The sequence below is a fragment of the Aspergillus brunneoviolaceus genome, assembly GCF_003184695.1.
Source record: "Aspergillus brunneoviolaceus CBS 621.78 unplaced genomic scaffold BO95scaffold_46, whole genome shotgun sequence".
Lineage (NCBI taxonomy): Eukaryota > Fungi > Ascomycota > Eurotiomycetes > Eurotiales > Aspergillaceae > Aspergillus > Aspergillus brunneoviolaceus.
The window spans coordinates 245,097-267,650 of record NW_020290776.1 but is presented as its reverse complement, the minus strand read 5'-3'; the positions used below and the strand labels follow the sequence as shown (position 1 = coordinate 267,650).

The window sequence follows — 22,554 nt, the reverse complement described above, 5'->3', positions numbered from 1 at the left end:
CCAAAAACTGGTCGGTGTGATTGTGACAGCCGGCATGAGGTACATTAGCTGCTGCCGCCCGCATTGAGTTACGTCATGGATTGCTTTCTGTTCATAGCACCACATTATTATGTGATGATGTACTGCAGGTACTAACCAGTATGTAGATAACCTGCGAACATGACTAATTATGCCTCTACGCAAGATACGCTATGCGCTCCAATAATTAAGTTGTTACAGTCGCATTCCCTTTCCGTTCCCACTCGTGGGGTTTACTGTTGCCCAAAAAACATAGAAATGCCGGTATGCTCGGGAGGTCAATATTGTCCCACAACTTCAGGGAAGAACCAACGGCGTATCGTTTCAGGGTAGAATCAGGGTCGTTACTTGCGCATAATGGTAGCGTCACCACGCCGCAGCGGTTTGCATCATGGAGAAGGCTCTATCAAGATCTCAATCAGATATCGCTCGCGTGTCGGTCATAGTTCTTGCCATGCATGTTCTATTTTGGGGGACACCTGAAACTGTCAACTTTGATACAAGCTATTAAAAGAACATCGTGGATGACACCTGCAGCGTGGGAACTGAAACAGTAGTGAAGAACTTTAATTAGAATTGACGATGGTTCAGTCTGATCTTTCTTGCGAGATGCTTGATAGTATACTTGGGTATACTGGTTAGCGGGTACAGGGCTGCATAGCAAGACTCTAAAATTAATGCATGGAGAGGGGAGTTAGCTCAGTCCTAATTTTCTGTTCTATTCTTGTCTCAATTTTCCTTCTTCGATCAGGCTCATCCGTAAAAGCTTCCGGACCTGGTGATTGGCGGATGTTATGACCATATTGCCCAGCGGTTAAGTGGCCGCCAAATGGGAGAGGTTTGGAAAGATGGAAAGCATGGAGAGCATGGAAAGCATGGGAAAAACAATGGCGGGCGCTTGGGGTAGGAAACCCCGCGCTGCAGAGAGTTGCTAATTATGACAGCTTCAGGAAACCTATTCTTAGCTATTGAGATCGCATGAAGGTCATTTAGCTAAATATAAACATAGTCTAAATGCCTAAATGATAACAAACCAATGGGATGGGCCTGTCAGGCGCGATAAATTACTTAGTACCTAGGTAGTTTCTTCGGAGTATGCAGGCTGGGCGGTTAAACTTAACGGGGAGGAAGTTGCTAATTAAGGCTTTCCCCCTCTCTTATGAGTCTTATCGCCGGCTTCGATCCGCCCCGCTTCTGCACGGGCCGACTCCCCCAGCACAGTCCCTTCCCGCCTATTGGTCGCAATATCATCTTTTTCTTGACTGTAGACGCTCATCTATCGCCCTTCTCACCACTCGGCGACTAAATCTCGAGCATCTTGATCACCATGTCAAAAATCGAGGAAAAATCGCAAAAATCTCGAAAGAGTGCGAGCACCAAGAGACAGCTTCAGTTAGGCAGTGTTGGTGATGAGAGCTGGATAGCGACAAAATTGAGCGTGGGAGGAGCCGGAATAACAGTGCGCGGTTAGGAGACCTTCGAAAAGCAACGAAAATGTTGTTGCGGCGCTGCCAATCAGCAGAGAAAGCCGCCAGCCAAACAGTACGCGCTAACTAAGAATCTCTAGACCCTGACAGGAACCTCACACCATCCGCCCGACTGACATCCCTGCAGCCATCATCTCCTTGAGTGCGCGTCTAACGGCATGACCCAGCCGAAGAAACAACACCCTTGATCAGCATGTGCACCCCAGGAACCATCCTGTTCACTACCACCACCACCACCACCACCACCATCTTTCATCCACCATATATCATTTTAGCGCACAAACTGAACTACTCAATCTCATCCGACGATAATGATTTGTTGTCTGGCTTCAGGTCTCCACCTTGAGTTCGCATGTCAACTATCTTTTGAAACATCATCCTCGTCTATCTAACGCCAAGGGTGAAAAAATAGAAGCATCTAATCGATGGTTCCTGATCAAGACTCATTGGTCTGTTCCATCATCTTGCGATATACCAAGATGCATTTGAATTGATAAAGACCCGTTTCATCCTCATCATCAAATCTCCTCCTGCACCGTCGATGTTTCAGTCCATCCGACAAGAACGGTCTTCCTCTTCTCATACCTTCACTCTTGCCTTGTATACGACAACTTGTATACAACAACATATCTACCCCAAGATAGCCTACTTCATATCACGTTGACCCCACTCGCTTTTGACCTCTCGTCGGTCAATTGCCCCTTGCTACCGCACGGAAGGTCTCTTCTTTCGCCGAGGAACAACCCATCCAATTCGACATCATGTCATTGTCCGGCCACTCGTCACCGAAGGAGGATGTCCCCGAGCATCTGGCTGCGGTGGAGCCTGACGATATGGATGACTTGGCGGACCGACCCGCCGGTCCAAGGGCGTACCGCAGGTCTCGCTCAGGTATGCTGCATGCAATGCTAGACCCGACGGCCTGGTTCCCGTTGCGCTGTGCCGAAGAACGGCGCTTGTGTCTGGGCTGAGACTTGATTCGGCGTGTGACTAACTTAGGCGTATAGGGTGCTTCACTTGTCGTTTGAGGCGGAAAAAATGTGACGAGACCAGACCAACCTGCAAATCATGCGCGAAGCTCAGCCTCAAATGTGATTATAAGACCCCCCAGTGGTGGGCTACTCCCGAGCTGCGCCAGAAACAAATGGACAGAATCAAGACAAGGATCCGGCAAACTAAAGTGATGCAAAAAGAGGGCTCCTTGGAAGGTAGGTCTGATGCTTCTCATGCCAAAAGCGTGTTATAGTAACGAAAGCGCTACAGAGTACATGAATCGGATTCGAGCTCTTGTGCAAAAGGCTCCAACAATGTCAGAGCATGAATCCAATCGCCCAATGCTCGCAGATGGATACAATCCGTACGCAGTGTCTCTTCCTACTCCGGTCACGCCGTTCGATGTCAATGTGACAATGGAAAGTCAGGCTTTTGTTCTTCCTTCGCAAGTCGACTTCGGTTATTCTGCGCAGCTTCCGACTCCTGTCCAAGGGTCCATTTCAGGTCCCGCTATGGCACCCCCAGCTCCCGACACTTACATTCCCGTATGCTCTACTGCTAACACGTCTCTGACCGGATTGGCCATGCCCTCTGCTTCGATGCCTGTATCTCCTTCAGCTTCAACCTTGCTAACCATGAACCCGCCAGCCCCTTCATTCACATCTCAGGTCCAGTTGGTGACCCCAGAATTGACCAACAACGAATGGTACAACATGAACAGCAACAGCAACATGGCCGCTCCCACCGCCACCACCACTTCCCCATCCACTTACAGCACCAGCGGCATCAATGACTTGGGCATCAACAACAGCAGCACCTGCATCCCATGTACTGCTGGCTGCTGCAGTGGTGCCGGTGGGCAATCACAGAACTATAGCCACACAGACATAGGATCCACATACACCAGGAGTCTGACAGGCTATCTGCACGCTCTGATCCCGCTGAGCGAAACTGAGAGGCCGCTTCTGGATAACTTCATTGATCATGTTGTACGCTTGGTCCTGCCCATCCCAGAAATCTATCCGGGACACAATGTCCATGTGAGAGAGATTGTGAACTCGATGATGACCAACCGCTCTTATCTGCACTGCTGCCTGAGTGTGTCTGCGATTCATCTGAAAACCAGCATGGGTATGGAGGATCAGATGGATCATGACATCATGCAGCATCGATATGCAGCGATCTCTCAGCTCTCGAGGGCCCTAAATCGCCCAAACAGCTCAGTCCAAGTCATGGATGCTACCCTTGCAATGATCTTCTATCCTTGCATGATCAGCACGCCCGAGAACTACCTTCCGGATATCCCTTGGAGTCAGCACTTCCAGGCAGTCACAAACCTGGTCAAGAAGCTCCAGTACCCTCCGTCGCCCTTCAATGTGTCTCTTATCACATGGATCGACATATTGGGCGCCACCATGACGGGGAGGTCACCTGAATTCTCTCACACATACCGCACAAAGCACTTGAGGGGTATTGCCTCTGGCCTTCAGCAGCTAATGGGCTGCGACGATCGCGTGATGTATCTCATCTCCGAGATCTCTTGCCTTGAGTCGCTAAGGATTGAGGGTACTTTGGACGACCTGACCATTAGCCATCATGTCTCAGCTTTGAACACTCAGATTCACTGGACCGAGCCGTCTGAGCCAACTTTTGAGGGTATCTACACATCAACCGGCAGTATCAGGCCAGAACAAGTGACAAAGGTGCTGAGCTCTATGTTTCGCATTGCTGCGCGCATTTATCTCTACACCATTATCCCCAGCTTTGACCACCAAGAGGATTCTGTCGTGCAGATGGTATCTTCCATGGCCAATACTCTGCTGCTGCTTCCTGCAGGGCCTATGGGCTTTGACCGTGCTCTAGTCTGGCCGCTCTTTATGGCAGGGGTTTATTCATTGCCTTCCAGCTCGTTCCGAAAGATCCTAACCGAGAGAGTCGCGGCCCTAGGCTACCTTGGCAACTTCGGAAGCTTTGGTAAAATGTACCGCGTGCTGAAAGAAGTCTGGAAAAGCACTCTCACGGCGACCTCTTCTGCCACCAGCTCCCAGCAAGACGTGCTTAATTCGCCTACCCCCACTGCTACGTTTCAGCAGCAAAGCACTGTGCAGCAGACCAAGCCACACCGCGTTCATTGGCGTGAAGTCATGGCACGCAAGAAGTGGAACTTTCTCCTCATGTAGGAGGACGGCGAGTCTCAAATGGCTTCGCCCTGGCACTGATCCATGAAAAATCAGTGCCAACAAAATATTGGTGCGAAGACAGTGTATGCATTCCATGCATGTACATATGGAGAGGACTTTTGCTGCTCTTATCAATGACAGCAATTCCACGCCGCCCCTGCAAAGTCCTCAATGACAAGATGCCATGCGCTGTGGCGTGGAGTTTCTGCTTGTCCGCTCTCAGCTTTTCTTTTTCTTCTCTCTATTGATTCATCTTCCGCCCTGTTTGCTATTTGACGTTTCAGTTGAACTGGTTTCTTCAATGTCTTTGCTTACCCTATACGCTCGCTGGCTAGCTGGTCTGTGAACGGTGCTGCTGTTACAACGCCGGGTCGCACGTTCTCGAGTTTATAACTTTTTTTACCTTCCATTCTTCCTTGGACGAAGTCGTTGGAGGCTTTCATTGTTCTCTTCTCACCTTCATTTTTTTGATACCACTTTGTCTATGCGATTCTTATGGCCTTTATTTCCATTATATATGATTTTTATGACACTTTCGGATTCATTCTTTTGCGACCTGAACCCAGCATAGATCACTAGCTGTTAGGCAATTTGTGGGCCAGAATCTCTACTCATTGAATTTGATTGCCAATTTGTTAGCAGATTCACGCAGGCCCTAGAGCTGAACCCCGCTGTCTGTCCCCTAGGACAAGACATAAGCTCCTTACATTTATAGCTCTAGCTTGAGCATGCTAGGAAACCATGCATCTTCGAAGATCAAATGTAAGCAACCTACAAGCCGTAGATATAATCTCCGTTTACTGAAAGCAATTCCAAAAAGAGAAGTAATCAATCCACAATATACCAAGACCAGCAAGGTCCCACACACAGATCCGTCCGCATACTCATCTTCAAGTTCCTATTCTTCCCACGACAAACTCCTTACTTCCTCCCATCATCAGAATCAAGCCGTCAGTCTACGAAGCCAGCAAAGAACGAACCTGACACTCACCCCGACGACTGACCATGTGACTCATCAAAATTAAACAAGTCAACTAGCCGTCAAGTCAGTCAGCCAAGTTAGCTACCTACCTGTCAACTGCCTACACCTCCGACCCTCACGCCCGAATTCCGTCAGCTCCTACCTTCAACAACCGACTTAGCGCCCCTCTCCCAGCCCAGGAACCCAACTTAACACGTATCATACAATACCACAACCACAACAGCCCCAGACAGAGTACAGTACACACAATCCTTCCCCAACAAAGAACCCAAACAACGCAATAAAGAACCATGGAAGCACACGCGCCAGCTTCCCGGGCGCCGTCCCCCAAGTAGTCCGAGCCCACCAATCCTCTGTCGAACGTAGGGAGCGGTATACTCCGTAGTGCCTAGTAACTTATGGATCTGACTCGGTACTGGGCAGGTAGCCGCGCGGACCCCCGGCGGGCGGGCCTTGGGGGGCCCCCGAATCCTGGGCCGCCGCACCGCCCGCACCGCCTCCGCGGTCCCCACCCAATGCGCGATCTCCACGCGCGTTGACAGGCGTTGGAAGGATCCTTTACGGTCTGTTTGTCCCCTTCGCAATTGCATTCTGGAGGCTTAAAACTTGGCAGGATACTACTTTCAGGTGGTGTATGTCATGGGCTGCGTGTTCAAGTGGTGTCACTCTTTGCTCATGGGGTTGTTCGCTTAGGTCCCATTGTTTGTTTGGGGGTTTGCGGTGGTCTGGAAAGAAGTGTGATTGGGCGGTTTGAGGGGGGGGGTTCGGGTAAGGGAACTTAAGCTTCCGCCTGGAGTCATGATGGATTACGGTGTGGTTCCTTGGGGTGGGTTCGTTGGCCATGTAGGAGGGTTTCCTTCGGATGGCTGGCGTTTGGAGTAGAATCCCTTACTATCGTAAGTTTCGTCCTTGTCAAGGTACTGGGGCATTACATGGGATTATCTTGGAGATGACGCTGGAGGACCTTGCTGCTGTTGAAGGATGTCGTTATAGGAGTTCTGATGGTAGTGTTAGGTAGCAGGTAGCAGGTAAGAAGCACAGATACATGAGAACCACAAGATCAGAATTGCATTGCAAGCAAAAACAAGACAACCACACACGCAAGCCAAACCCCTCACATATTCTTTACAAATGCAGTTAAAACTCCCTCGCCCACCCAAAACGCCGCCGCCTTGCAGTACCAGACTCAACAATGAAAACCCGGGACTATACAGCTTTAAGGAAAAGAGACAAGAAGTCTTTCGCAGAAGAAAAAGATGAACTTGGGCCCACGTAGCGTTTCTGAGCCCCCACTTGGAAAGCCTGAGTATGCAGGTATAAATGATAACCGCTGTGCCTGACAGAGAACGAAACGGTTGAAGCCAGATCAATGATCTCTACACATTCCGGTGGTTGCCGTTTCTTCTTCGCTTGCCTTGAGGAGGGGGTTCAAGCTGAGGTGCCCGCTTATACGTGACTGTAGTTGTCACCACATGTCGGACGCTGAACGAGTTCCCAGAATCACTCGCAGGTGAGTCCAGAGGGCGGATGCGCCAGCAGTCTGAGGGGGAATAGGGTGAGCGGAGCGGATGTGCGCTGCGCGGGGACTCAGATACAGGTGTGTAGACGTATGGCGGTGGTAGACGCATGCGTTGGATTTGAATTGGACTTTTGGCGCTATATGGAGGTGTGGGAGCTTGGGGAGGGACGGTCAGGGAGCTTCCTCTGGAGGGGTAGCTGCTTGGGAAGGTGGTCGAGGTGGTGCTGGAGGGAGGTGACACCGGCGATGGACGAGGCTTGTCCATCATATACTTGGAAAAGTTTGCGCGGGAGGAAGTAGGACTGGAGAAGATGGGGTTGAAGGTGTTGAGAAACTCGGTATAGGCTGGTGGAGGCGTAATGGCAATGTCATTCTCCTCGTCGTCCCGCTTCTCAACGCTGCATGACCCGTCCATGTCCAGGCATGTGGTGAAAGTCTGCTCCCGCAGCTCGGAAGGGAAGTTCATAGTCTTTGGGGTGGTAAGTGGGTATAAGATAGGCTTCGTAGGTCCCATCTTGACTGATAATGAGGAAGAATGTACGCAGGTAGAAGTAGTCGGAGGTAGGCAACGACAACGGTGTAAAGTAGCTGGCCAGCAGGCTAATTCGGGGAAGACAGCGGGTATGGGACGAAATTATGCTGAGTGCAAGCCAAGGGAGGAAGCAGCCTTATCTAGCCAGCAGCAACGATGGAGAGGATTTGGTTTGTGGCTTGATGGCGACGACAGCATCTGGGGATCACAGTCAGAAGTCTATAACTACCCGTAAGATATCAGGCGTAAACTTACCAAGTTCCGTACAATACAGTATCGATACGTTATTATGGTACGTATCAACTAGACCCCGCATGGTTAGCCTCGCTCAGCTCTCGAAAATAGCAACAACAGTCAACCACCACTTACCAACACACCATACGGAAGCACTGATGGAGATCTAATGGCTTTGGAAGGTGGGGTGATAATACACAGCCTGAAACTTGGCTTTCTTGCACGATCCTAGGATCCTCGTGGCGGAATGCTCGTTTCGAAGGTAATAGACGCCGTCGGCCTAGCGACTAGCGGAGGTGCACAGTCCGGCTGGAACCCCACGATTATGAAGATAGAGAATGGTAGAGGGGAAGCAGAAAGACTAACTTTTGGAGTTCGTTGCGAGATACAACAGCCAACAGAAAGGACTGTAGCTTTATAGGCTTTCCAAGGTGACTTGTTCCCATCGACAACGTCGAGAGACGCAAATCTAGCATTGTCGCGCGCCATCTGATTCAGAAATTGTCTCTGTAGGCGACCTTCTCCAGACATCTTGACGGTTATCTCGCGGTTTAATCTGGAATCATTCATGCACAGCAGTTCGCAATGACGCGCGCGGTTCTACAGCCACTGTCGAATCTCTATTACCGGCCTCTGGGGATGGCAAAACACGGGGAACAGCCGTCCCTGCAGGACTAAGGACGTAGAAGGTATAGCCTGCAGAAGATTATCCAGGATAGACAGCGTCGAGAACGCTATCCGTTGGCTCATTCCCAATCATGGAGCGGGATAGGAGCCTGTCTGTCGAGATATCGTTTCAGACCGCGGCCCCTGACATCAAAGACCCAAAGGCGCGGCGCTTTAGAGATATGGTACCGGACCCTGGAGGATGGCTTTCAGCGCCTATTATACACTTTGACAATATTTTCCAGCAGCGAAAGATATCTATCAATACTGGGCTCGAGATCTAAACATTAACTTATGCGCCATACTAGTAGGCTTTGGCGGTAGTTTCTGGTGTTCGAGAGGGGTTCCCTCCAGTGTCGGTTTTAGCGCCGAGGGGATCAACCCAGCGAATATCTAGGCGCCCGTCTACGCCCTTCGCAACCATGCACTATCAACTGAAACTGTGCAGTCATTTACTAGTCGGTCTGTTGCAATGGTTCAGTAGCTTCAAGAGTATCAATCGTATCCGAAATGATTGCTGTATTCGATGACCCTGTAATGAGAGGCCTCCCTTACATGATTATGACAGTCAATGGAACCCCGCTTCGGCTCGCTCCCGCCTAACGCTTTCCGTTCCTCTCTCCGAGAGACATCATCAATTTACGACTGACAATTAACCACTAGGTACAGAGAAGTCACCACCTTAACTACAACCGATAGTCTCACAATCTTGACTCAAATACTGTCTGGCGCTTAATTAACATAGCATCCACCAAAGCGAGAGTCGTTGATGGCGAGTTCGGTCTATAAACAGAATAAGTTACTCAAAAGACGTTAATCAAGAACGCGAGTTAATGGAACCGTGCTTGCATCATTTAACCGCCGGGTATTGAAGGCTCCATGGTGTCAAGATGTGGTTTGAATGCTCGATATCTGACGGTGCATGCTCACAGACAATAGTCATCCAATGAGGCCCATGGCTTGTCGCCTGGGGCAGGCCAGTGGGTTCTAAGATTAGATTGCCAAGGAGACAGCCAGCTACACCCTGTGCTAAGAATAACCATCCCTGCAGATCAACTGCTCGCTATTTTTGGCACCCAGGCACGCTAGCAGAACTTCTTAACCTCACGTCGAGTACTTGTTGCGCAAATGGACCATGTGAAATCATGAGTATCTCTGCTCAAATCCTGCTTCTATGTTCTTATAGATGCATTCATAGGTCTTTATCCTCGGACTTGCAAGCCAGTGCCACGCATATTTTCTTGCCACTCGCCTGCAGTGGTTCAGTTCAAAATGCCGCCTGATGACCCGAAATCGCATATCAGACCGGCATACGCTTCGTCTATTGAGCCAAGTTATCTCATTTACTCTGCAGCCAATCCCGGTGAAGCATTGGGAAAGGTCGCGCTGATCTAAACCTCTCTCGTTCCCACTAATCTACCGGCTACAGAACTGACCCTACAAGTTAAAGCGGTAGCATCCGTATGCCCCTCCTCGCAGTCTACCTTGGTAAGCCCACTGATCAATAGGAACCGACCTACTCCCCTCCCTATCCTCCCGTTCCTGTCTCAAGAGCCACTTAGTGAGTCGTATTCTGCTCATCAAACTAGCCTACCTATGTTAAGACTCTCTTGTTCTATTATTATCCCCCCATGTGGTTCTATCTCGCGCTTATTCGAACTCTACACCCACCTTGTTCATCGAATTAGACCAGTCACCTTCAAGCTTCTCTGTGTCAGGGCTCCCCGAACTCGACTTTCCATGCATTCATCCCTACCTCTCTGTTCGTCTTGTCATCATTTTCTATCATTCTATCTCATCTCATCACATCATTCTCTTCCTGTCTCCACTCTTCGACATAAGCTACGCCTATCAACCCATGGTCTCAACCATGTAGGTGTTAATTATAGACTATAGTATGTGACCAGCGCTTGCAAAGCTCTTTCTCCCCGTTTTCCTTTCATCTAGAGGCGCCATCACATACTGCATGCGCAAGCTGTGATGTCTATCAGTGCTGTATTGCCATGCTTTGCCCATATACACCTCGTCTGTACCATACTGTATGATACATTCAGGGGGAGTGTGTCGGCTATCATGCACCTCAATCATCTCATGGCCTCTCTCGGTTTCTAATTTTAATTTATTTACCGCGCCCTCCATGAGGTTTCCTTTTTGTTTTTTTGCGGCCCTCGATCTTCTAGTAGTCACGAACATATGCTGAAGCCTACGGTGTCTTGGTTTACCAGCAATTGCCTCTGTCTTGCGCCTCCCCCCTCGACAAAACTCCATCTCCTTCCACTTCATTTATCGACAACATGCCTCAGCAGGCTTGCAATCAAGCAGGCCTGACAAACCACTGTAAGAATTGTCTCCTTTCCTCTATCCAGCAACAAATTGCGTTGGTGCATAAAGAGCACAGTAACCTGGCTGCTCGGTCCTTTCTCATTTGTGAACCGCCCAAGCCAATCGGACCCTTACTTAAATTTCGCTTGTAGGAGGGTAGAAGGTCATCCTATCGTCAGTGAGAAGGTACCCTGAAAACAAGGACGATCATGTCCGAGAACAAGCATTTTACCCCGGCCACTGCATGCTTTCTCGCTTCTTTACTCGTCGTTCCTTCTTGACATGCCGCCTCCGATTATACCCCGCTCTACATCATCCCAGCCTTTTGTGTCGGGAACTCTGTCTGTTTCAAGCAATCATCCCGGGACACTCCAAATTGATAATTACGAGATCTGCTTTGACTTTACTCTGAAGCAGATGATCTCAGGCCTTCTTACCCTAAGCTCTTAAGTACCGGCTTCTGGTCGCCCAAAGCAATCCACTGCCAACCCTCAGTAGTCATTTCCGACGGAGGCCACGAAAACCCCGCTCCTCTGCAGCCCTATGACAGGGAAGGCTCTGGTAACCCACTAAGTTCCCTGACAGAATAGTGTGCTATCAGGGACTCAAAGGAGAATAGAGACTGATCAGGAGGATTTGAGAAGGAAATCCGATTGACTCTAAGAGCTGAGAATATGTAACCGTGCTTGTGGCCTCCTTCGGATGATTAATCAACAATTCTGCTCCGGTCTTACCTTTCTAAATCTGTACTCACTTATAAAGATCTCAAAAATTATCTTAATGTGTACTTCGGTCTAGCGGAGAGTTATCTGTGTTAGAAGTCTGGGATGGTCTTGGCTACTAAGTTATGAGAAATGAATTGTTGTATCTGCATAGCTCTTCCATCATCTTCTCTTTGTACTGAGTAGACAGCTTAGCTTCAGAAGCTTGCAGAGCTTTTAAGGGCTACTTTGAAATTAGTTAAGGAGGGGATCGGATGCAACACTATCTCTGTTCTGGGTTCAAAACATATTTCTCATCGAAGAACTTGTATGGAAGATAGACTTCATTGTGTGGTGCAGGGACTGATAGTCACATCGTATCCTCCCTAGCTTGAAGTAGTACACAGAGAATCATTTCTTTTGAGGAGAGCTTCTGCTCATTCATCATTTGATTAAGAACACTCTTGAAATTGACTCTTCACAGCTTATCTTCGTCGGGGAGAGCAGGATGTTATGCATGTTTTAACGTCTCCTTAGTCAGCATATGCACGGGCACTTCATCGTATCACCTGACCGCCGGCTGGCGATGATGGATTACACCAATCATTGAATGGGATGGGACTTCCCTCTCCCCAGCTTAAAACCACAACCATCAGCCATCATCTATTCTGCTAAAGAGCAGTGCATGCGACCGCATCTAGATCAAACCGAGATGGCGCCCGACAGAACAGAAGAGGCGCATTCGTCTACTTCACCCGACACCACAGTGGCTCCAGACCCGCCGCCCATCCATCCTTCATTCATTCAGGTCGCCAAGCCGTACATCTTCGAGCAGACCATCCAGCAATGTATTGCCGCCATGGGAGTCAACCCCCTGCGCGAGGAATCCCTCCGTCTACAGGGAGTAACATGGATTGACAGTGTACGACGCAACCTGTTTCTGTATGTCTATCCCTCGACCATATTTCAATACAGAAAATCAAGAAAGTTAACATGTCATGCATAGCCCAATCCGCACCTTCAACACGGCGGTGGTGTACTACCACAAGTTCCGACTCGTTCACCCTGATAACGAGTACAATTACACAGTAAGTCCTCATTCTTCTGTCACAGCATTATTACAGAACTAACGAATGTCCCCAGGATGCCGCTACAGCCGCTCTCTTCACGGCCTGCAAGGTCGAAGACACGCTCAAGCGATCCCGTGAGATCGTGTGTGCAGCGTATAACCTCAAGCTGCCACCCCATGAGCACGTGGCTCCCGACAACCAGGTAGCATGCCCCTCTGTCTTGCCAAATCCATATCCTTCTCAACCCCTCTCCACTCCTACTTTACTACACAAGTCTTGCATTCCAGGCTGACCAACTCAACTACAGGCCTTCGACATCCCCGCCCGGGGTATAATCGGCCTCGAGCGCCTGATGCTCGAATCCTCCGGCTTCGACTTCCGCACGCGCCACCCGCAGAAGACGCTCGTCAAGCTGGCGCGCAAGTACGGGCTGACCTCGCAGTCGGAGGTCTCGACCGTCGCCTACCGCATCGCGCAGGATCTGTATCGGACCTACGCGCCCATCAAGCAGACCACCTCAACCATGGCGTTCAGCGCCCTGGAGCTGGCGGGCCGGCTGCTGGACCAGCGCATCCCCGAAGTTGAACAGGGGGTGGACTACGAGGATTGGCAGACGAGTCGGGAAGAGGTTATGGGTTCGTGATTCTTCTCCCTCCCTCATTCCGATCTGAAATCAATCGGAGGGGATGTCTCGCCTTCATTGATGGAAAATGCATTGACTAACCCAAAACCGGTAGAAACCCTCCTCGACGTCCTAGAACTCTACACCCACAACCGCGCCTCCACCACCGTGGGCCCGCACTTCCCCGCGGACCGCTTCCTGACCGTCCGCATCCCGCTCAACTCCGAGGCAGAGGAGAAGAAACTCCCCCGGTACACGCACTGGGTCGACGCAAAGCCCAAAGCGCCTCCACGCGGTCCCAAGGGCAGCAAGGCCTACACGAATGGCACGAGTGGTGGTCACCCAAATAACAGTCACAATGGCAGCGCCGCCAACAACAACAACGTCAACGCCAACACCGCAGTCAAACCCGCCCACCCGCTTACCCCTGTCGCCGCGAACGGGGACCGGCCCCGCGCCGGCGAAAAGTACGCGGTGCGGTTCATGTTGGAGCCCGACCGCGCGGAAGGGGAGAGGTCCCGCGTCGAGGAATATTTTCGGGTGGAGGTCGAGGAGTATGAAGTTGAGGAGTGAACAGGCCCCCGGACATTTTCTTCTAAAACTATTCATGCAAGGCTTTTTTTGGATGGGTTGGATTTATTTTGGATCTCTGGATGACGGAAGGGCTGTTGTGTTGATATATGGCATGGCGGGGGGTTATGGGTGCAGGAGAGATCAGCAGGGACAGATTCAGATGCGGCTGGGATTGGCGTAAAGATTGGGAGTCTATGGCTAGCTGCTATCGCTGCTGCTCCTGATTGCCGATGATCTTCATTGCAGTGTCAAGCCATGGGGCACCCCAACCGTCATCCAATGATGCAGTCCGGTCGTCCCTGGGTGTATGCGCTGGAACCTGCTATGCTAGTGACTACGCTTCGAAGAGCCCATGCTCTACTCATATCTCTCATAGAGAGATCAGGTGCGGGGTGACTTGAGCCCGGGCGGGCCATGCTACATTCCATATCATGAGAGGACGAAGACCGGGCCTGCGTCATCCCACGAGTCGTCGCGGTCCAAGCAACCGAGAATTTCTGAGTATCGATAGGGCAAGTGGAGGAGTTATAAGGAGTCGGTCAGACGGGAGTGAAGGCGAAGGCATGACAGCAGAAACCGACCCGGCCGATCTAGGCTCATACTGCAGTTGCCCCAGGCGCGGCATACACCACAAGCACCTCATCACGATTGTTATGATAGACACAAGCGAAAGAAGATTGTTTTGAATGGCATGTTGTATATACCTTGATTACCCTCATGTTTCTCTTCCATGAGTCCGGATATCATGTTGCAAAGCAACGATGGCACGACCATTTTGTTCCTCAGACAGAAAAAATCACTTAGTAATCAGATGTGGAAGCCATAGTTAACCACAAGTACAGCCCAAGAACAGAAGTACCGAGCAAAAATTTGCTATATATCCACATTTTTACAATATAAAAAGACGTCTACCTACTGAGACATGCTCTATCCCGTTGCCGCCACGACTCAGAAGAAGGGAATTGGAAGATAAAAGAACGACAAAGCCCACCCATTGATACGGTAAGGTGCTAAACGACAATTCGTCTGTCACACCTCCTTCCCTCGCTTCCGGCCGATTCATCTCATCGTGTCCTTCTCATTCATCCGAGAGGTGTCCCGGGCCTTTTCGATGGTATGGTAATGCTGCAAGAGCGAGAGGTATATGCACATGTCAAAGAGAGCCCGAATGTTGTAGACGAGCCTAGCGATTCCAATCCAGTGAGTCCGTCGGACGGTTGCGCTCGGGAGGATGAGAAAAAAGGGTAGATTATAAAAAGCATATTTTGATCGTGAGTTGTAGGAGGGTAACCCTCCGATACGTCGGAAGGAAAGAAGAAAAGAGGACTTCATCACGGAGAAAGGTCTCGGAACAAGAATAGGTCATCATAGAATTTTGTGCCGCTCTAGCGGCGCTTGAGCTCGGTGTTCAGGCACTCCAAGATCTGCAAACATATTAGCACACTGGTATTCAAGGTAAAAGGCGCATAACATACCGTTTCAGAAACAGTTCCTTGGTTGTACAAATACTTGCCAAGGCCACGGACAACCTCGAGCTGCTCCTCGACAGTGAGGCCGGTGATGGCGGCCTCGATAATGTCCCCAACACTGGCCTTGTAAACGGCAATGAAGCTGTGGTAGTACATGTAGGAGAAGAATCCCATGATGAACTGGCAATCCATCCGATCGGTGATGCCGCCGTGGCCGGGGATCGATTCACCAAAGTCCTTGATTTTGAACGTCCGCTTCAGCCCAGAGGCGAAGAAACCGCCGAACGGGGCAATGAGAGAAGCGAAGGTCGCAAATACCATGAGGTGGAACTGCATAGGCTCGATGTAGAACGTCTTCTCGACACCGGTCCACTCCGGGAACGAATACGGCTCAGGGACAAAGACCGGGTTGGGAGTGCACTCGAGGCCGGTCAACACGTTCGATCCGAGATCATTGACGGGGCAGATGAAGTACTTGTAGCGCATGAGAATGTTGGTGATGAAGAAACCGAAGATGATGGTGCAGATCCATGCGCCGATAAAACCTTCGACAGTCTTCTTGGGCGACAGCTGGATTAGCTGAGTCCGACCAAACGTGATACCGCAGACATAAGCGAAGATGTCGTTAACAATGACCAAAGAGGCAGGAAGGAAGAACCAGATCATTCCCTCCAGAACGTTGTTCATGACGAAGTGGGCTTGAACAACAATGAGGTACAAGGCCATATGTGTCCATGCGAACTGAGTGAACTGGAACCGATAGTGTCCCTTTTTCAGGGATGCGACGAAGAAAACAAATCCTGACCAATCAGTAAAGATACCATCAGAATCCCAAACATAAACTTACCCATGACATAGAGCATGAAGCTGATGAATCGGTGGTGATTCGCCAAAGGGAGCAGGACCTTGTCGACCAATAGGATATGTTTAAAATAGTAGATAACGCTCTCTCCATACAAGAAGTACATCGTAGTCGCCAGAAAATACCAGTTCAGCGACTTTGTGAAGCGAAGGTTCTTCTCTTTACTGGGCACGTTGGCGATCGCAATAACTTCCTTGAACGAAACGATCTGAACGGCGGTGACGATACCGAGAATGTAAATGTGGCCGGAGAATAGGACGACGAAGAAACCGAAGATCATGACAAAGGTCCATATTGTGCGCGTAATGAAGGTCTGCTTCTTCTTTTCATAGTCGGATAACTGGGACTTTTCGGATTTCTGATTGCGCGGAGTCAGCAAGTCTGTTTGGTTGTGCAGATGGTGGTGCGCTGCTCACCTCTTCCGGAATTGTGGCCGGCTTCGCAACGGTGCCGTCTTTGGACGGACTTCCCGGGTCAGACAGGATGTCGCTGGCCTCCGAGATACTGGACCGACGACCTTCCGAGGCATTCGACATCCTGTGTGGAAATCTGACGTTTCGACGGGTCTTAGACATGGCGGAAGAGTATGTATGTACAGACGAGGGGAAACCGGAACTGAGCGGCTGCTTGGGTTGAGGAGCGCGCGGGGTCGGAAGGAGAAGCTGGCGAGAGCTTGGGAGCTGAGAAAAAGGTTCGGAAGGGGCCGAACCAAGCAAGGGTGGAACTGATCAAAAGAGAAAAGCTGATGAGAAAAGGGGGGTAGGGTAGCAGAGATGCCAGAGCACAAAAGAAAAAGGGTGAAGCAGCAATGATCGTCGTTCTTAGGGAAAATTCATGTGAACTGGCGACCGAGGAATGAAGACAACAGGTAGACGTGAGCCTCAAGCAATTAGGATCAAGGTGGCTTGTGGTCTGGCCTGATTGCAAATCACTTGGGTGACTGACTGTTCCACAAAAAGAGTTGACAAAACAAAAAAAGTCGAGGCGATGGCAGGGAAGTTTTTTTGGTCAGCAAGAGGTGGAGATAACTAGAGGAGGTGGAGGTGGAGGAGAAAGATCGAGAGAGGGAGGGAGAGAAGGAGTTGAGCCGGCGGGAATTCTTGATTACGCGCCTAAACCCCCGTCGACGTCAGTCAACTACCACTCTAACTTGTGTACCGCACTTACTAACTACTGCTAACCAAGTTACCTTTTTTTTTTTTTTTCTCTCCCGCATTCATCGTCTCCTTATTCGTTAATTGATCGTCTATCATACACTCAACGCATCTACTTAATTGCCTCCCCTCTCGCAACCAGGACGTGCATCTCATGGCGATCGTCCATCGCTGGGCATGGAAGAAAACGACGATGATTTCTTCTCCGACGATGGCTTCGACGACCTGCCACCGGGCACCCTCTACCAACTCGAACAAAATGCCTACCGTGCGACTCAAGCCCCAGCTACCCAACAACAACAGCAACAACAGCCCCTGCCTGAGTTGACGGTCTCTACTCGCCCTTATGTCCGCTCCGATCATCAAACTATCTCCGGAGATAATCTCAAGCCTTCCAATGCGACTTTACAACCCCCTCCGCGTTTACACTCTGGTTTGACCAACGATTATGACGACTGGGACATAGGCGAGCTCGACGCGGAAGTCCTGGACAATGGTGTTGCCATCCAACCGGACGATGCGCTCCAGCAAGCCTCTGTCTTTGCTACACCTGCCCATCACAATGAGCCGCATCCTCACGTCGAACATGGTAACATACGAGCCGAGGCGGAGGACGAGTATGGATACCTGCCCGATCCAATGGAGATTGAGGGGGTAGGAGGGTCCTCTCAATACGCTGAGCTGCACAGGACTCATGCGGAACTGAGCGAGAAGGTAATGCTAGGGAGAGGTGATCTGAGACTGCACGCCTACAGAACTAATCGTTGAAATAGCTGGCGATGGAGAATGAACGTTATAAGCAGGTATTAGAAGAGCTGACGGCCGCCAAATCGATCGCGGAAACGAAGACCGGTGAGATCGCCATCATTCGAGCCAACCAGGCCAAGGTCACCCAGGACTATGATCGACAGATGACGGCACTGCGCAAGGCCATGGCCGAGCAGGCCGCCAGGCACAGAGAAGAGGTTGAGGCTGCGCGTGCAGAGGGCAAGATGCTCGCCACGGAGAACGCCTTTCTCAAACAGGATTTGGCCGAGGAAGCGATGCGCATCAACCAATTGAAGGCAAAGCCTCGGACGGAGGAAAAAGCACCGCCGGTGACCCCGAAGAAGACCAGGGTCCTGCCTTTCCGAGACGGGTTTGACGATGATGAGATCCTCGCTATTTCGCCTACTAAGTCGGTGAAGTCGAAGCGCACTACACCAACTGTGCCTGGGAAGAGAAAGAGGAAGCTCAGTCAGGACAGTCCCACGCCATTGCAGTTAAGTCCGCAGGCAGAGCCCCTGCCGGACGAAGCAGCGGAAGACTTGTCCGACGATGCAATGGTGGATGTCCTTCCCGAACAATCTGTTCCTTTTGTCAGGAGCTACGACAGCAGCATCGTGAAGCGTATCTTGAATCATCGGACAGTTGCGGATGGAAAGCCTGACATTGAAGTTATGGCTGGGCTGGCTTTCCCCTCCGATCCCCAGCAGATGTTATCTACGATCTTGCTGGGTGAGACGGCCAAGCTTGACTTTGGCAACTACATGGTGGAATATGGGCGGGCCATCATCTCATTATGGGGCCGCGCATTGAGCGAGAAGTACTACCTCCCCATCCCAATGTTCATGTCAATCATGGGGTTCCTGATCTCGATCGACATGCCGTCACATGATCCGGACTTGATTGAGCACTTGATACCCATCCTACAGGAGTCCGGGGACGTCAACGGTGTGCCCCGCTTCAAACATTCTCCTGTGTCTCGACAGAACCTTGGCCAGGTACGGAAAACTCCGTTGTCGCAGTTGGAACCATTAGTAGATTCGACCGAAGCATTAAGTCTTCTGTTCCAACTGGCCTGCCGACGCATGCATGTGGAGCGGGAGATGACGACTTTCTGGCGTTGCATGCGGTACGACTTTGTTTTGATGATGTTGAACTGCTCGCAGCCGCTAAGAGATATCAGCTTGATGCTTAGCCTGCTGTCGACGAGCATTCGAGAAGGCTCGTTCGGGTCCATCCAAAATACCGAGCAGGACCAGATCGCCAACGAAAACTACATTGTTGACCGCGTTGCGAACCTGCTAAGTGAGACTCCACAGCTGGATGAAGGGCAAGATCCGTATCTGCCATATGAGATTTGCGATATGCGGCGGGAGGCTCTGTCCTTCCTCACGTCGGTGGCGTTCAACTCCCAGGCGCTGCAGAGCACTCACGGTAGCTTGATCCTGGCGTCTCATCCCACTGTGCTCGCACGACTGATCCGGGCAATGCACGATGAGGTGCACGCGTTATATACCCTACCGCCCGAAAAGGATCTCCACGCGTCCATGATCAATGGGTTGATGAGGCTTGTGTACGGGGTGATGCAGCGGCACCGCGAGCAGGTGGACCTGCAGGCCAAGTTGTGTCGCGTGGCAGGCGGAAAGCAAAAGTTCCTGGTTGTCTTGACCCGGCTGGCGTTCAGTGAAGGGTTGGTACTGGAAGCGGGGATAACGGATGACACGGTGGAGATGGCACATGAGATCCTCGATGATGCGGTCAATCCGCAGGAAGCCGAGGCGCTGCTGGAGGCCTTTCCCAACGCCAATCGGGATGGGGAGTGATGTGATGTACGTACAAGGCCGATCTTAAAGCATAACGTGTGACAAATACTGAAAGCGGGTATATCACAAAGTACACTAGACAGGGGTACTCATTACGCTGCGTAGCTGCGTAGGGAACCATTCGATCTGGAGCGAGAACATGGTGAAAGAACAGCATTCCAGGATGCGTAGAGGCGGATGAGTCGCTCACGGAAATCTAGCTAGCCTAAGTGTACGAGCATCTCTTCTCCATAACCCCGCACAAGGCGAAGCGATGATGAAAAGAAAGATATCCCGAAGGAAGAGTGCCAAAGAATACGCCTGTCAATGACCCGAAGGCCGTTGAACGGATTGTTCCTCCGCGCTGTGCAATGCAGGGACCAATCCGTGGTGGACCGCCTTCTTGATCGCAGCCACCCAAACAAGGTAAGTATGAAGAAAAGAAAGAAGAAAAAAGTTTAAAAGGGCGACGGGGGAGGGCGGATTATATACTCGTCAGCGGGGCGGTGAGTCCGCGCTACTCGCAAGCGAGCTTGCTTCTAGCCAATCATAATGCTTGCCCGCCGGGAGACTATGTATGCCTCAGTGCTCAGGCCATAACTAGGCAGTAATTACTACTAGGTAATCATGTGCTTACCCGTCACGTGCTCTCGCGGCAGCGAAGTTTTGGCCGCCGGCGATAGTTCCGGGGGAGAAAGACAGCAGCAGAGTAGGAGCAAGCAACCCACGCACCACCCACCCCTCTCTCCAGAAGCTCGCCGCCGCCATCATGAGGAACAGGGCTACTACACCCTTGAAGACACCGGTATGCTCTTCAATCGATACTTCTTATTACTTTCCTCTCTCCCCCCCCCCTAAGTCCTCCTCTAATATCTTCTTCCCGTTCAGAAAATCCGGCAATCATGGAGCAAATATAACCTGTATAACCTCAGTCGGCTGAGGGACGTCTACCGCCCAAACGCCACCTTCTTCCAGCAGAAATGGAAGGCCAAGGCCGCCGCTCGCGCCTACCACGGGGAACAGGTCTCCGAGAAGCAATGGCAGCGCATGTTCTCCCCCCGCTTGCGCAGCGTCGTGCCCATGGCCCCCAGCAATTTGGCCCGAGATGACGGTTCCGCCATGTCGGCCGGCCGTGGGTCCGGTCTGACGAAGGCCCCGCAACCGGAAGAGATGGAGGATTTTGAGGTGTATGAGGAGGATGCCGGGGCTGACAAGCCTAGGGAGAAGTTTCGGGGGTCTCGGGCGTCTTACACGGGTGAGAGAACAACGCCTTACGTTCAAATGACGTTCGCCCCGTTGGAGCGTCGCCTCGACACGGCTATCTTCCGTGCCATGTTTGCGAGCAGCGCGAGACAGGCCCGGCAGTTTGTGGTGCACGGTGCCGTCAAGGTCAATGGCAAGCCGGTAGGTTTCTTTCTCGTGCTCGTTTTCTGATCTCCCTGGGGGGCTCTATCTGGGTCATCGCATTGGACGAATATTAATAAGGCTTCGCGCAATGGTAGATGAGATTCCCCGGCTACCTACTCAATCCCGGCGATATGTTCCAGGTTGAACCTGAGCGCGTCATGTATGCCACCGGTGCGCCCAAAGACAAGGTGGAACGACGACAAACCCGAGTGGCCCGCAAGAAGGCGGCCGAGGAGGCCAAGAAGGCCGAGGAGGCTGCGGAGGAAGCCGCGGAGGAGGCTGAGGAGGCTGCGGAGGCTACCAAGGCGGAATCGGCGCCGTTGGAGGCCCCCCGCAAGACCCTCAGGGCGCTCATGTCTAAGGCTAAGGCCATCATGAATAGCAGCAAGGACGTGCTCCCGGCCAAGCGCAAGCAGGATCTGCGTGGATTCCAGAGAGCCGTTCGTCGGGTATTGTCCCGCTCGGGAAACAGCTCGGTTTTGACTGCCAACCTCGAGGAGCAGTTCTCCGAGCTGACGACTCTTCTCAAGGTCAAGCGCGCCGAGAAGAAGCCCGTGAAGGCGAAGGAGGAGGAGTCCGAAACGAAGGAGGGCGAGGAGGAGAAGCAGAAGGCAGAAAAGACGGAGGTGGAGGCTAAGGCTGAGGGGTCTGCTACCGAGAAGTCCGAGTCCGAGGCTGCTACCACGAAGGCAGGCGAGAACGGCCCCATCACTACTCAGCTGTCTGAGGCGTTCCGTCAGGCCATCCAGAACCCGGAGAAAGAGGTGGACACATCGGAACTCTCAGACGAGGAGTTCGAGGTGCTGCGCCGGGCGCTCGTCCAGATGCGCGACAACCCGGTGGATAGCACCAAGCCCTATGCCACCCCCTGGAGGCCGCGTGACTACATGAGTGCGTTTGCCACGATCCCCCGTTACTTGGAGGTCAATCACAACATATGCGCTGCTGTGTATCTGCGCCACCCCGTGGCTCGTCCTGGCTTCGGTGAGGTGCCGACGCCATTCGGCGAGATGGTCAACAATCCGGCGTTTGTGTGGTACTTGAGACGGCGGTAGGTGCATTTCACGTGGGTTTTTATCCAATCATCTGTATTCTCTCTTCTCTGTTTTCTCTCCGTTCTGCGGGCCTGTTCCACAGTCTTCATGTATTACTGGGTGTCTGATTATTCGATGTGTCGGATTGGTTTCTTTTTTTTC

At 51.4% G+C, this 22,554-nt stretch overlaps 6 protein-coding genes across 6 annotated transcripts; 4 read left to right on the top strand and 2 right to left on the bottom strand.

Moving 5' to 3' along the window:
- The first annotated feature begins 1,898 nt into the window (after positions 1 to 1,898).
- On the top strand, positions 1,899 to 4,770 carry BO95DRAFT_183304 (Zn(II)2Cys6 transcription factor). The gene is made up of 3 exons (XM_025580886.1): positions 1,899 to 2,396; positions 2,513 to 2,713; positions 2,769 to 4,770. The coding sequence occupies exons 1-3, from the start codon at positions 2,267 to 2,269 to the stop codon at positions 4,676 to 4,678; spliced, it is 2,241 nt and encodes a 746-aa protein (XP_025440804.1). The 5' UTR covers positions 1,899 to 2,266; the 3' UTR covers positions 4,679 to 4,770.
- Positions 4,771 to 6,626: 1,856 nt separating this feature from the next.
- On the bottom strand, positions 6,627 to 8,159 carry BO95DRAFT_444384 (uncharacterized protein). The gene is made up of 3 exons (XM_025586872.1): positions 8,081 to 8,159; positions 7,967 to 8,014; positions 6,627 to 7,909 (listed from the first exon to the last, which is right to left on the bottom strand). Exon 3 carries the CDS (start codon positions 7,691 to 7,693, stop codon positions 7,037 to 7,039), a length of 657 nt encoding a protein of 218 aa, XP_025440803.1. The 5' UTR covers positions 7,694 to 7,909; positions 7,967 to 8,014; positions 8,081 to 8,159; the 3' UTR covers positions 6,627 to 7,036.
- Positions 8,160 to 12,346: 4,187 nt separating this feature from the next.
- On the top strand, positions 12,347 to 13,899 carry BO95DRAFT_366581 (putative cyclin; the record flags this gene model as incomplete). Its single annotated transcript, XM_025582753.1, has 6 exons — positions 12,347 to 12,576; positions 12,641 to 12,722; positions 12,778 to 12,906; positions 13,012 to 13,339; positions 13,442 to 13,657; positions 13,730 to 13,899. 6 exons carry the CDS (start codon positions 12,347 to 12,349, stop codon positions 13,897 to 13,899), a joined length of 1,155 nt encoding a protein of 384 aa, XP_025440802.1.
- Positions 13,900 to 15,123: 1,224 nt separating this feature from the next.
- cds1 (phosphatidate cytidylyltransferase) lies at positions 15,124 to 16,981 on the bottom strand. The gene is made up of 4 exons (XM_025580885.1): positions 16,647 to 16,981; positions 16,216 to 16,588; positions 15,375 to 16,168; positions 15,124 to 15,323 (listed from the first exon to the last, which is right to left on the bottom strand). Exons 1-4 carry the CDS (start codon positions 16,803 to 16,805, stop codon positions 15,285 to 15,287), a joined length of 1,365 nt encoding a protein of 454 aa, XP_025440801.1. The 5' UTR covers positions 16,806 to 16,981; the 3' UTR covers positions 15,124 to 15,284.
- Positions 16,982 to 17,429: 448 nt separating this feature from the next.
- BO95DRAFT_444378 (putative DNA repair protein Rad26) lies at positions 17,430 to 19,978 on the top strand. The gene is made up of 2 exons (XM_025586871.1): positions 17,430 to 18,098; positions 18,158 to 19,978. The coding sequence occupies exons 1-2, from the start codon at positions 17,562 to 17,564 to the stop codon at positions 19,970 to 19,972; spliced, it is 2,352 nt and encodes a 783-aa protein (XP_025440800.1). The 5' UTR covers positions 17,430 to 17,561; the 3' UTR covers positions 19,973 to 19,978.
- A 682-nt stretch (positions 19,979 to 20,660) lies between these two features.
- Positions 20,661 to 22,413, top strand: BO95DRAFT_416951 (mitochondrial 37S ribosomal protein uS4m; the record flags this gene model as incomplete). The annotated part of the gene is made up of 4 exons (XM_025584404.1): positions 20,661 to 20,756; positions 20,840 to 21,355; positions 21,454 to 21,912; positions 21,964 to 22,413. The coding sequence occupies exons 1-4, from the start codon at positions 20,721 to 20,723 to the stop codon at positions 22,411 to 22,413; spliced, it is 1,461 nt and encodes a 486-aa protein (XP_025440799.1). The 5' UTR covers positions 20,661 to 20,720.
- Positions 22,414 to 22,554: the final 141 nt, after the last annotated feature.

Coding starts and splice junctions, on each gene's coding strand:
- BO95DRAFT_183304 (XM_025580886.1), top strand. CDS start 2,267: ATGTCATTGTCCGGCCACTCGTCACCGAAGGAGGATGTCCCCGAGCAT. Junction 2,397..2,512: donor GTACCGCAGGTCTCGCTCAG/GTATGCTGCATG, acceptor TTAGGCGTATAG/GGTGCTTCACTTGTCGTTTG. Junction 2,714..2,768: donor AAAAGAGGGCTCCTTGGAAG/GTAGGTCTGATG, acceptor AAAGCGCTACAG/AGTACATGAATCGGATTCGA.
- BO95DRAFT_444384 (XM_025586872.1), bottom strand. CDS start 7,693: ATGGGACCTACGAAGCCTATCTTATACCCACTTACCACCCCAAAGACT.
- cds1 (XM_025580885.1), bottom strand. CDS start 16,805: ATGTCTAAGACCCGTCGAAACGTCAGATTTCCACACAGGATGTCGAAT. Junction 16,169..16,215: donor CTTCATGCTCTATGTCATGG/GTAAGTTTATGT, acceptor CTGATTGGTCAG/GATTTGTTTTCTTCGTCGCA. Junction 15,324..15,374: donor AAGGAACTGTTTCTGAAACG/GTATGTTATGCG, acceptor ATATGTTTGCAG/ATCTTGGAGTGCCTGAACAC.
- BO95DRAFT_444378 (XM_025586871.1), top strand. CDS start 17,562: ATGGAAGAAAACGACGATGATTTCTTCTCCGACGATGGCTTCGACGAC. Junction 18,099..18,157: donor ATGCGGAACTGAGCGAGAAG/GTAATGCTAGGG, acceptor TCGTTGAAATAG/CTGGCGATGGAGAATGAACG.